General features: G+C 35.7%; 1 protein-coding gene across 11 annotated transcripts in view; it reads right to left on the bottom strand.

The window, feature by feature from the left end:
* Positions 1–13,097, bottom strand: part of Camta (Calmodulin-binding transcription activator) — a 1,741,786-nt gene that overhangs the window by 314,286 nt on the left and 1,414,403 nt on the right. For all 11 annotated transcript variants that reach the window (XM_069821663.1, XM_069821692.1, XM_069821654.1 and 8 more), the window contains one exon: positions 72–139. In XM_069821663.1, coding sequence (XP_069677764.1) covers positions 72–139 — 68 coding nt within the window. The remainder of the gene's footprint in view (positions 1–71; positions 140–13,097) is intronic.

Genomic DNA, 13,097 nt, shown 5'->3' with positions numbered 1-13,097 from the left:
ATAGCTACCATTGTTGCGTCAATACTGATATCCGAGTATATACTATACATAATAAGAGGTCTCTGTCTTACCTGATCTTAACCTCCTTGGACTGCCACTCATTGTGCCTCTCGAAGCTGATAAGAATGGCAGCAATCTCCTAGAACAGAAGGAGAGACAATTTTAATATAAAGCGATATAAATTAGCTGGTACATGGCAATCAATATACACTTTATTAACTGCAATAAGTTAAAACACATAAAATGAAAAGGATTCAACAGAAGAAGAGGAAGAGATGAAGACATAAGAGGCAAAATAAGGGCAGAAGGAAATGATGAAATAAAAGAAGTAAATACAAAAAAAAACAGAAACATAGGAAATAAATGTCAAGAAATAATTAAAGAAACGAAGACAGCAAAGAAGTAAAGCAAAGAGTTTATATATATGACACACACACACACATATACTGTATGTAGTTATATCAAGGGAAACTATATTAGATAACATATTAATTGTCACAATAATTTATTCAAACTACAAATAACGTTAAAGGCGAAGGATCAAAAATTTGGAATTCTATAAATTTTGATAAATAGTTTGGTTCTTGAAAAGGCCATTTTCGTGGTCCATGTTGCCTTAATAAATATAAATTTATTTTTTAAGAATAACTGTAGGGATACATTTTTAACGATAGGGCAGTTTTTGCGACCGCTTTAACAGGTTGGACATAAAACCTAAAAAAAAAAAAAATTTCATCTGTTTCAGAAACCGAAAATGGTATTTTAAAAATCCGGTCCCTAATAATAATAATTAATAAGATATAAAGGTTTGTCTTTATTTCGTCCCGCGTCATGATCGAAGGGCTAAGATATAGCTAGCCGCGTCTGTGAATCAAGTGTTAGCGCGCCGTTCTCCCATTCAGGTGACCCGGGTTCGATCCCCGAACAGGTCGTGATTTGTTAATTCAAAAGAAAAATTCAGCAAACTTTTGGCACTGAAGAAGAAGAAGAAGAAGAAGAACACGAATAAGAGCAGAGTCTAGTACCTCAGATGTACGAGAAACGTACTGTGTGCGCAATGTGCCCTGCAAAGAAGAGGAGAATAACCCTGTCCTATTGCAAATATTGCAGAAAACCATTTTGTAAAGAACACAGGACTTTACAGCGTCTTAACTGTAAGAAGGGGTAATATTGTTGGTAGTATAGTCATGTAACTTTAAATGCAGTAGAAAACATCTGTTTGTCTTGATCTGTTTTTATATACCGAAAAAGCCTTCGTTAAATTGTGGCATGAGGGACTCTAGTTAAATTAAAGCCAATAGTTTCAGACACATCATTTAGAATACTACAGTCCTATCTCTGCAACAGAATATTTTCAGTAAAGTATGAAAATGTATTAGTATTAGTATTAGTATTTATTTATTTAACCTGGTAGAGATAAGGCCGTCAGGCCTTGTCTGCCCCTCTACCAGGAGATTCCAACTACAATATCAACAATAAAATTACAATTAGTATTAGATTTACAATTACAATTACAAATAACATTACAATTAGTATTAAATTTACAATTAGAATAAAATCAAAGTACGAAAGATTACCTGAATAATTAAAGCTAGATAATTTATCACAGAGAAACAACGAATATTTTATATTTACTGAATTACAAATTAAATCTAGAATAACAAAATTTTATAGTGATGAAATTACTGAATATTGAAATATTTTGTGATAGATTAAAGAAACTATTTACAAGTAATCAATATCCAAGCAGGTGTACCTCAGGGTAGTGTACTTGGACCTTACCTTTATCTGATTTCCCCAGAGACGCCAGCTCAGTTTTCAGATGATGTTGCTGTTCTGTCCAAAGATTCATGTGAAATGGCAGCTAATAAATTGCAACAGTTTTTACATTTAGTGGATGTATGGTGTAACAAATGGAAAGTTAAAATGAACCCTAGCAAATCCAATGTTATTCAGTTCACCTATAAAAGAAACACCAAAATCAATCCATCACTCTACAAGGTGAAGAAGTATCACAAGCTGAGTCAGTGCGGTACCTAGGTCTGTACTTGGACAGAAAATTGACTTGGAATACACATATAAGCAACCTAGTGAAAAGACTCCGACATAAATTATATCAAGTTAAACATCTGTTGAAGGGTTCATCACCACTGCCGCTACACTTGAAAAGACATATATTTCTCATTGATCAGACCTATATGGATGTATGGCTGTGGTATATGGGGATCTGCATCCAATTCCCAAATCAGACGAATTCAGACAATACAGAACCGGGTCCTTCGTCTAATCGTGGATGCACCCTGGTATATCCGCAATGACAACCTACACAAAGACTTGAACGTGCCTACAGTTGAATCCATCCTGCGCAGCTTCTACATGCGAATTCATCACTCAATGGTTAACCATCAAAATGACCTGCTTAATATCATCCCAGAAGAACTTCCACCGCCTCGCCAAATAAGAAGATTAAAAAGAAAAAGACACTCAGATCTGTTGTTTGAAGATTAACATTTTTGTTTTGTTTCACATTTTGCCAGAGGACAGTCATAGGACTGCAACCTCCATACATGTTTCTTGTGTGCTTTTATAGTACAGTATTTATAATTTTTAAGCACAATTGTATTGTACATAATTGTATAACAAAGTTGTCTTATGTTTGGAAAAAAAAAATAGCAAACATATATATGTTCAGTGAAGAGAATTTTCTAGTTTTTAAGATGTGAAAACAGGTAGTAAAAATTACTCGGCCGTTTACATTTTGCGTACATGAAATTGACCATTACCTGTCTAGGGTTAAGAAAGAAGAATTGCAGCTATATTCATTGGTGCGAGAACTGGGAAAGGGGACTGATGAAAAAAAAAAACAAAGTTCTATTTATGAATAATATGAGCAGTGCAAATCTCTGGCTTTCAGGTATAAGCTCCCTATGGAGCAGAATTGAATAATTTCAAGGGACAAATTGTTCCGGGGCCTGGTATTGATCCTGGGACCCTTCGATTAGCGCATGTATGCTCTACCGACTGAGCTACCCAGGAACTACACACGACACCGTCCCAATGTTTTTCTTTATATCCGCACAATTCAAGTGGGCTGATAATAGTACAGTGCGTTCGCTTCCCCCTGCGGCAGGGCGACGAACAGCATGCTCCGCGCTTGCTCGCCGGCCGCAGGGGGAAGCGAACGCACTGTATATACGTCACTGTAGGTACGTTAACAAGTCACACAAAGTTTGTGTGAACTCAAAGTTGGGTTTCTAGCGAATTGTCAGCCCACTTGAGTTGTGTGGATATAAAGGGAAAAATTGGGACGGTGTCGGGTGTAGTTCCAGGGTAGCTCAGTCGGTAGAGCATTCGTGCGCTAAGCGAAGGGTCCCGGGATCGATAGGCCTACCCGGCTCCGCAACAGTTTTACCCTTGAAATTATTCAATACAAGCGGTGTTTATTAAAAATAGCTCCGTCCTGTATATACATACTGAAGAAACTCATCATAAAGCAATTAGAAAAAGGAATGTAATAGAAATTGCGGATGACCGTGTCTTGGATTCTGCATTCTGATCAGTGTCATTGTACATTTCAAAGGCTGCTATTATGTAGCTTTTCATGGAAGTATTATACCTACAATTTAAGTGATCCATAAGCGTTATCTTTCGATTTAATAAAACCTTTCTTCCTATAATAAATTCCATATAAAAACATGCACCTATTGTCTTCCCGATGCTCAAGTATAAGTTCATACGATAACAATGCATACTCTTGGGTGATATTATACATGTAAAGGTTCTCTGACAAGGAAAATGTGATAAAATCATCTGCTTAAAGAGTCGTTAAAAAAGCGGACGAATGGACATCGTAATCTCTCTGTAACGCTTTTTCTTCAGAAGTGAAGTCTATCTAAACCGTCTGAGTTATAAACCCCAGGCCAGATGAATACGATTATCATGCTAACAGGATACAGCAGGCTACTGTTTTATGGCCAGGGAATAAATTATGCAACCCATCAAACATTGATGGATTGACGAACGCTATGTTTACATTTATCTAGTGTCAGTCTGTCTATTATATTACATTTTATATATTATTTGTTCCGGTATGCACAGTATATTTCAATATCGATATATCATGCCAGGATGTGATTATAATATAAACCCATTTTCAAATGTAATAAATTGCCTAGCTCACTGTCAACTGAAATCCAGATACTCGTGATATTCAGTAAATTATTACACACAGAACATAACTATCGCAATTTTATTAAAAAAACGAGCGACAATAAGATGGCATACAGTTCTAAGACTGGTTCACAATAAACCGGGAACGGAAACGTCAACGAGAACGGAAATATTGTTAAAATAAATGTATTTAAAGGTGAGCACTTACAATTAATTTTACGTTCCTGTTCCCGGGCTCCGGCAAGTTTCTCGTTAATTGTGGATGTTCACAGTTAAATAAACTTATTTTAACAATATTTCTGTTCTCGGTTTATTGTGAACCAGCATTTATGCGTTTCGCAACTGGCTTTCTTTATCATGTTACAAAATAAATGATATCACTGCCAATACACTTATTGATTCATAAGGTATTTGCGAAATACTAGATGATGAAAAATAACGCTATTTGGAATAAATAATGTAAATAAACAAATCCATTATTTGGAATAGTTTCAAAAATAATAAAAGTTGAAATATTCTAACATATGTCAATAGTGTATAGCAGCTTTTCTTTATCTATCCATATGTCATGACTCTGGAAGGGGTCAAGGCTGGTCCGCAATAAACCGGGAACGGAAACGACAACGAGAACGGAAATATTGTTAAAATAAATGTATTTAAATGTGAGCATTCACAATTAATGAGAAACTTGCAGGAGTCCGGGAACAGGAACGTTAAAGTTAATTGTGAACGTTCACATTTAAATATATTGTAACAATATTTCCGTTCTCGTTGTCGTTTCCGTTTTCGGTTTATTGTGGACCAGCCTTTATGTTCTGCAAAAAAAAAAAAAAAGCCTCCCTTCGATGGTCGAATCTACAAGAAGACATGTTAGGTGACTAACTTTGAGAATGCAAGTACCTCTTATGAATAGTGAACAAACCCGATTTTATCCTTTCATTATTCAACTTGCGATCTAGATAATGAAGAATTCATGCTGTAAAATATCAGAGAACGTCACACAAAGATACGAAAAGACATCAAACGTATGAACAAGCATTTCCATTATCTGCTTCAGAATCGATTTTAATACTCGTATGCATGTTTAATGGTAAGCTATTACGTTTCATGTCCGATATGAACTTATTATTTTTATTTTTTGTTTTGATGGAGGACATTTTGATCAGGTTTTGTAAACAAATACGAGGCTTCGCGGCACGGTAAATGTTCATATCTTATTGCTGCTACGAATGGTTATTTTTCCAACTATCATTCATTCCAAGTTTTCTGCACTAGGGCAGGTGTTTCACTGCAAACCCACCATTCTTCAATTGTTTCTATTTCTGCCTTTCTCTTAGTTTCCGCACGTGATCCATATATCTTAATGACGTCTATCATCTGATATCTTCTTCTGCCTCGAAATCTTCTCCCGTTCACCATTCTTTCCAGAGCAACTTTCAGTAGGCAATTTCTTCTCAGCCAGTGACCCAACCAATTTCTTTTTCTCTTTCTGATCTGTTATTCAGCATCATTCTTTCTTCACTCACTCTTTCCAACACAGTTTTATTTCGTATTCTGTCTGTCCATTTCACACGCTCCATTTTTCTCCATATCCACATTTGAAATATTTCTATTCGCTTCTCTTCACTTCGACGTAATGTCCATGTTTCTGCCTCATACAATGCCACACTCTACACAAAGTACTTCATTAGTCTGTTCCTTAGTTCTTTTTCCAGAGGTCCGCAGAAGATGCCCCTATTTCTATTAAAAGCTTCCTTTGTCATTGCTATCTTCCTTTGGACTTCTTGGCAGCAGATCATGTTACTGCTCATTGTACAACCCAAATATTTGAAGCTGTCCACTTGTTCTACTGCTTCGTTTAGAATTGGCACCTTTATCTATTTTATTTTTCTTCCGATAACTATGGTCGTCTTACTTACATTTATCTTCATCCCATACTACTCACAGCTGTCATTTATCATTTAGCTCACTTATATTAACGACTTCTAACTAACTATAAAATAATAAATAATAATTTTAGTAGGTTATTTACGAAGTTTCATCAACATCTTAGGCTATTTAGCGTCTGAATGAAACGTGATAATGCCGGTGAAATGAGTCCGGGGTCCAGCACCGTAGTTACCCGGCATTTGCTCATATTGGGTTGAGGGAATCACCGGAAAAAACCTCAACCAGGTAACTTGTCCCGACCGGGAATCGAACCCAGGCCACCTGGTTTCGCGGCCAGACGCGCTAACCGTTACTCCACAGGTGTGGGCAATTAATGATAATAATATTAATGTTGTTATGACGTTATTATAATGCTAATTAAATAATAGCAACCCCGAATAATAGAAATTATATCATATCATTATGCTTCAAATTAATTTCAAAATATTTCACCTCTGAAACTATGCCGTTTTTAAGGAAAATTGCTTATATTTTCTTCTCCAAAGAGGCACATCCTTTACCACCTACCATTTTACAAAAACAACCTGTGTTTCCTAAAAAGGTTGTTCAAATTATATATCTAAAAGAAATCACTTAATGAGAAGTAAAAAGGATTAGGCTTATTTCTATAATAATAATGAATATAAAATATCTTTCGGAATGAAGGAATTGAAAGACTCACAAATGTGTCATTCAGTTCTTTCAATATTTATATTTCCTCTCACCGTTCACAAATTGTGTTTTCATTCATAACAACTCTGAGGAAGACCGAGACGCAGCTTTTCTAACAAAAGGATTATTTAGAGGTAGGGTATACATTTGTGAAAAGAGGACGTAATAAGCCATAAGAACATCGTGAATAACTTTCATTTGTTAGGTTTTCCAAAGAAACCGAAATGAAGAAAATTGGAAACAAGTACACAGTGCTATTCAATCTCATTCTTCTGTGAATGAAATGATCTCCAGTTTTTATGTAACCATTAAGGAAATTTAAGCTGTTTCAATAGTTTCCTCAATTTTAAATACTATTGTATACAAATAAATATTAGAAGAATTCATAAAAAGAAAATAAATCAGCAAGTGAGCACGCACAGAAAGAAACAAATGAATTCACAGAAATAAAAACATAAACGAAGGGGGAAAGAAGAAACAAATAGAAACAACTGAAAACAGGAAGAATTTGAAGAGATAAATTTAATCATAACAAGGAAAAAATGAAAACAAAGAGAAAAATATAACTACGAGACAAAAATAGAATGAGAAATGAAAATAGATAACAGAAAAAGAGAGGCAGAAAGTAAATAGTGCGTTAAAGAAACACATACAAGAGAAATGTAAAAAAGAAATAAAATAAAATAGGTAAGTATAAGAATGGAAGGAATATATGAAAGGAACTCTAGAAAGAATCGAGAAAAAAATAATTGAAGGTAGGAAACGAAGAAAGGAAGGAAGAAAGTTAAAATGGAGGGAGAAATCTAGAAAGAGGGAAGAATGCTAGAGAAAGGGGAAGAAAACAAGAAATAGAAAAAGCAAGTAAGAATCAGGGGAAGGAAGCAATAATCAGGAGAAGAAACAAGAATCAACGGAATAACGTAAGAAAAAGGGAATTATTTATTTATTTAATTTGACAGGATTAAGGCTATAGGGTGTCCTCTTCCATCCTACCAGATAGCACATACAAACAGAAACAGTGACAAAAATAATACAAATCGAATTAAAGCCTTATAGAGAGTCAACAGTGTCAAAGTATACTATAAAGCACTTATTAAGCTGATACGAGAAAAAAAAGAGATACTGTAGTTAAAATAACATTAAGGTGATGATGATGATGATGATGATGATGATGATGCTAATAAATGCATTACATATTAAGGTAAAACTGACAGCAATACAATATTTACTATAATGTTATGAGTTAAGCCGAAGTTGCGCAACCTGACAGGTATTCAACATGCAATTTCATGAACTGGAATGTGATTTTTTAATTTAAATTTGAATTTTGATATTGTCCGATAGTCTCTGCCATGATCAGGCAGAGAATTCCAGAGGCGTGGAATCGATATGGTGAAAGATGATGAGCAGAAGGATGTTCTGTGCAGAGGAACAGAGAAAAGGTACATGTTCCGAGTTCGAGGTAGTGGAAGGTAAACGAAACGAGATGCTAGGTAAGAGGGCGTGGAGGTGTGGATGATTTTAAATAGTAATAAGAGCGATTTGAAGGGTCTTCTTTCTTTAAGTGGATTCCAAGACAGTTCTAGAGACGACGTTACATGATCGAATTTTCTAATGTTACAAACGAAACGAACTCAGATAAATTGTGAACACGCTGTGCGAAAGAACAGTATTTAGATTCGTGAACGGAGGATCATGATAATCGAAATGGAGCATCACTGAAGCTTGAAAGAGATTCTTTTTGAGGCTAAAGGCTGGTTCACAATAAACCGGGAACGGAAACGACGAGAACGAGAACGGAAATAATGTTAAAGTAAATGTATTTAAATGTGGACACTTCGTTCTCGTTCTCGTTTCCATTCCCGGTTTATTGTGAACCAGCCTTGAGAGGTAGAACGTTGGTCAAGTGTTTGAAGGTATGAGTTATAGAAAAAGTTTCCTTACATAATATGTAGGTCACTTGACTTTGAAAAGTTAAATTTGAATCTAAATATAATCCTAAATTCTTTTACTGTTTTGCTATATGTAATTATGGTATTATTTATTTAAGTGTTCGATACAGTGGCCACATCTATTTTGTTTAATGCTCGTTGGTGTTCCATTATTATCGCTTGCCATTTATCTGGATTTAGCCTCAGTCCAAACTTTTGCGCCCATTGAGCTACAGATGCTAGATCTTTATTAATTCTGGTCACAGAGTCATTGATTGTACAAATTTGGGAGTGAATTAAGCAAGGAAAAGAGTATTAAAGCAGGAACAAGAGAAGGAAAGTAACAATAAAGAGAATGAATAAAGAAAATCGAGAAGAAAGCAAGAAGGAATAGAAGAAAGGAATAAAAAAGTTAGAAAGGAAGAAAAATAGTGCAATTAGAAAACGAATAAACGGCCCAAAAAAGGAAGTGAAGGAATTTATCAAGTGAAGAAGTAAAGAAATACAAAAATAGTAAGAGAAAGAAGAAAGAAGGGAGGATCGAAAGGAAAAAAAGGAGAAATCGAAAGAATGAAACTATTAACTATTACTATTAGAGAGAAGGAATAATTTTATTGTACACTAAATGTCGACGCTTCAGTTTTTTTTATTTTTGTTCCGTGATTTTTGGTATTTCTTTTAAGAATTGAGAATTGAGTTGGAAGATGAAGAGTTGTGAGGAGTGAATGTTGAGTTACGTTGGCTAAAATGTATGGATAAATTCCGCTTTTATTTTTTCGTTATTGTTTATTATCATTAGTTTTTTATTTAGGTCCAATTTTTAGTCATTTATTTAATGCGTTTTATCTTGCCTATTTATTTACTTTTAAATTATTTTATATGTAAGTTTTTACGTGATTTGTAATTATATTTATATTAGTGGTGGTGTGGTAGAATCTCCAAAATCTCCACCGAAGCCAGGAATCAATCGATCAGTCATACAGAATGGCTGTACGTAACGATCCCAACAGTAGGTTTTTTCCTTTCTCTCCTTCCTTCCTTCCACCTGAAGACGAAGGGAGAACCACCCTTCGAAACGTTGTGTCTTAATTTTTTGATTGTGACAACCAGCAATGGAAAAAGTCCAAATCCCTCACCTAAACGTTTATAGTTCTGATGACTTAATTTACTGTCAAATAATGGTTCTAATTAGTTAAATAAGTATACGTGTTTTAGACTCGTGCATACGTTGGTAGAGAACTACAACCGCTCTGTTCTTACACCTAAAGAAATTAAACCCATATTTGCTAAGTGTACGCCCAGAGAGGATTACAAAGAGATAGCCTATGTCTTGAACTCCATTTCAAGTGGACTGTCTCAAGACGGACACAAACACGTTTCATCAAAACGCAACTCTCTGTTGTTCAAAGTCTTCCCTCACTCCTGCCTACCGCTTTCTTTGACACGTCGATTAGAGGACGCCAGGTTATGATTCTGTGTGCGGAGGTGTCACAACTGACAGGGATGAGCACACACTGAATACAAATGCTGCCATGCTGTTGTTTCTTACATAGGCTACAACAACAGGACGTTTCCGACCGATCAAGATAGGCCTATGCATTCTTTATGGATCCAAAAAAAAAAAAAAAGAAAGAAAGAAATAAGAGAAACATTTATCCGCTTTTCTTCCGCAATTTGATAACTCTTTTGTTTTCTTATATGTAGTGTTCGTAACATTGTTTCATTGAGTTTCAATGTACGAGAATCCAGAGTGTAAACGATATAAGCTGCCAAAAATTACTGGTCATAGAGTATTAACAAAAAAGTCTAATAATTTTGTCTGTAACTTTTGTGGTTTCCCTAGAAAAAAAATGTTATCTGTGAGTCTAATGTTTTTGGAAATGTTAGTAGACATTATTTACTTCGGTGTGCCACGTACATTGCAACTATGATTATAGCAATGTTTACAAATCAGGGTATTCTGTTGTCTCTCTATTGTGGTGGTGCTGACGTGTGTTGTACGGAAGGTCATTGGCAATGACTTTCACATTTACTCGAACAGTAATTATTAGACTACTGTCAATCCTGAAAACATGATATTTTAGGAACTAAAAACAAAATAGAAGAAAAAAAGTTCTGCATATGTGGAGGTGTTTTGTAATTTTGTTGTCACAAATGCTAACCACACCTACAGAGACATCAACACAAACATGGAAATACTACACACCCAACCAAAAAGCCAGAAACTAAACACATTAGAACAATATGAAATATACAGACACACAAAAACACACCCCAATGAAATTCTCAACACACAACTCAATTTCAGAACATGCACACTCTTTGACTCCACATTACACCATACAAACACACCCTCACAGGAAACAAAACAAGACCAACAACGATCAGTTCTGAGGATGACCTATAATAGGTCGAAACATGTAAACCAAGTACGGGAGAATTTAACACAAGAAAGTTATATAATACATATTCCGAAGTGATACAGTGTTAAAAGTTGTATAATCAAAATTAATAAACTCCCCTTAATAGACAAATGCTTTAATTGGCATTTAATTCATGCCATTATTCGATCTCGAGCTTTGCAATGTATGCTTAGTGAGAACGAGAGAAAAAATCTCTAACGTGATTGAGCATTCAGTTGAAAATCACGGATAATAGTTACAAAATAAATTAAATTAAGCCCAAAATTAAAGCTTAATTATCAGGAATTTCGATAATACGTAAGAGACTGTACTACAACAAGAGAATATCTGACCTTTTGCTCCATTTCCACCGGTATAAGGGTACAGGACTTACGTAAAAGCGTAGGAATATAATTTTTGGAACTGACTTTCGCAGAATTGACTCCCTGGAGGGGAGTTGTAAGCGAGCGCGTCAGGCATCCGGAACACGGCTGGAGCAGCCTGGCCATCTGACACGTAGCTCCGGAATATGGTTCCAAAGGATGGATTTTTTGTAATATTTTAGGAAGGCGACTTACTAGTACAATCACGCTCGGCAGCCATGTTTTATGACGTTCAGCAACAGGATTGAACTGCTGCTGTGCCGGAAAATTCCGAGTTCTGAATCCAGATAAATATTTTATATAGCTTCGGGCTAACGCACAGGCCGTTTCGTACGCAACTGTAATGTGTGTTTATCGGGTGCAATGTGCCTGTTTTCACTTAGGTCAATCGGTGTACTCTACATAACATTCAGGTTAGATCAACTAAAATCACAGTCTTTTACGTTCGAATATAGGTACAGTGAATGTAAAAAGTCACCATACACCTATTAAAATAACATAAATATGTCTTAAAGAAGCGTTTTGTAACCAGTATGCTATTTTATAATAAATATAATATAGATACAAATATAATACAACTTGCAAAGAAAAGAAAGAAAAAAACAATTCTAGTTCGAATTCCGTTTAAAAAATTGAAACGTAAAGAAACATTTCAAAATAATGCAACGAAAAACAACTGAACCTCTGCTACAGGTATTGTACGGATTACCGACGGAAGGAATGCGAATCAAACACTGCGATAAGGAAGAGCGGGCGAGAGGAAAGATCACGAGATAACTTGAATGATATTCAAGAGTACAGTCGGAAGAGAAATGACATCGATAGAATCAGTCTTGCATTGTGATAGTTACATTACGACTTTAGTGAATACGTGTCTTGTATCGCACGGTATTATTATTTCATTCGTAAACATATGTTGCGCGTTTAATTAGCTTCGAGTCTCACCTTGCCGTGGTAGAAGGGCTCAGTACCCAATGAACCAGACGGCCATGCCAGTGAAGTCTAGTTCACTAGCTTACTGGGTGGAAAGAAGAGAGGGGAAGCTAAGATAGACTCACAACGGGTGGATGCGACTCGGAAGCTGTAGTGGAAGCAACGCATCTAGGATGATACTCCAAAGAACGTATCCTGCAGGCTTGGAGGCAGTAAGATGGCAGCCCCATCACTAAGCTTAACCTGCGCAGCGTTCGTACCGCGGCCAGGGGATTATTCAATTACTAATCAGCTCCAAATTAAGCTTGGACAATGACAAGTAGAGATAAAAGTAGACTACAGGCAGCAGAAATGAGATTTTTAAGATCAGTTCTGGGAGTCACTAAAAGGGACAGAATCAGAAATGAAGAGGGACAGAATCAGAAATGAAGACATAAGAAATCAATTACAGATTTTTAGCCTAAATGAAGGAATAGACCATCATAGACAAAAATGGCTAGATCACGTAGACAGAATGGATGAGAGAAGATACCCAAAGAAAATATTAAATTATATACCAGAAGGGAAACGAAACATAGGAAGACAAAAAAAACGATGGAAAGACCAATGAACTAATAATTTAGAGCGCGCAACAAGCCTTTGTAGGGCTTAATGCATGAAGAAGAAGAAGAAGAAGA

The sequence above is a fragment of the Periplaneta americana genome, chromosome 1, assembly GCF_040183065.1.
Source record: "Periplaneta americana isolate PAMFEO1 chromosome 1, P.americana_PAMFEO1_priV1, whole genome shotgun sequence".
Taxonomy (NCBI): Eukaryota; Metazoa; Arthropoda; class Insecta; order Blattodea; family Blattidae; genus Periplaneta; species Periplaneta americana.
Note: the sequence above shows the minus strand (reverse complement) of the source record. Positions and strands in the feature narration are given on the sequence as shown.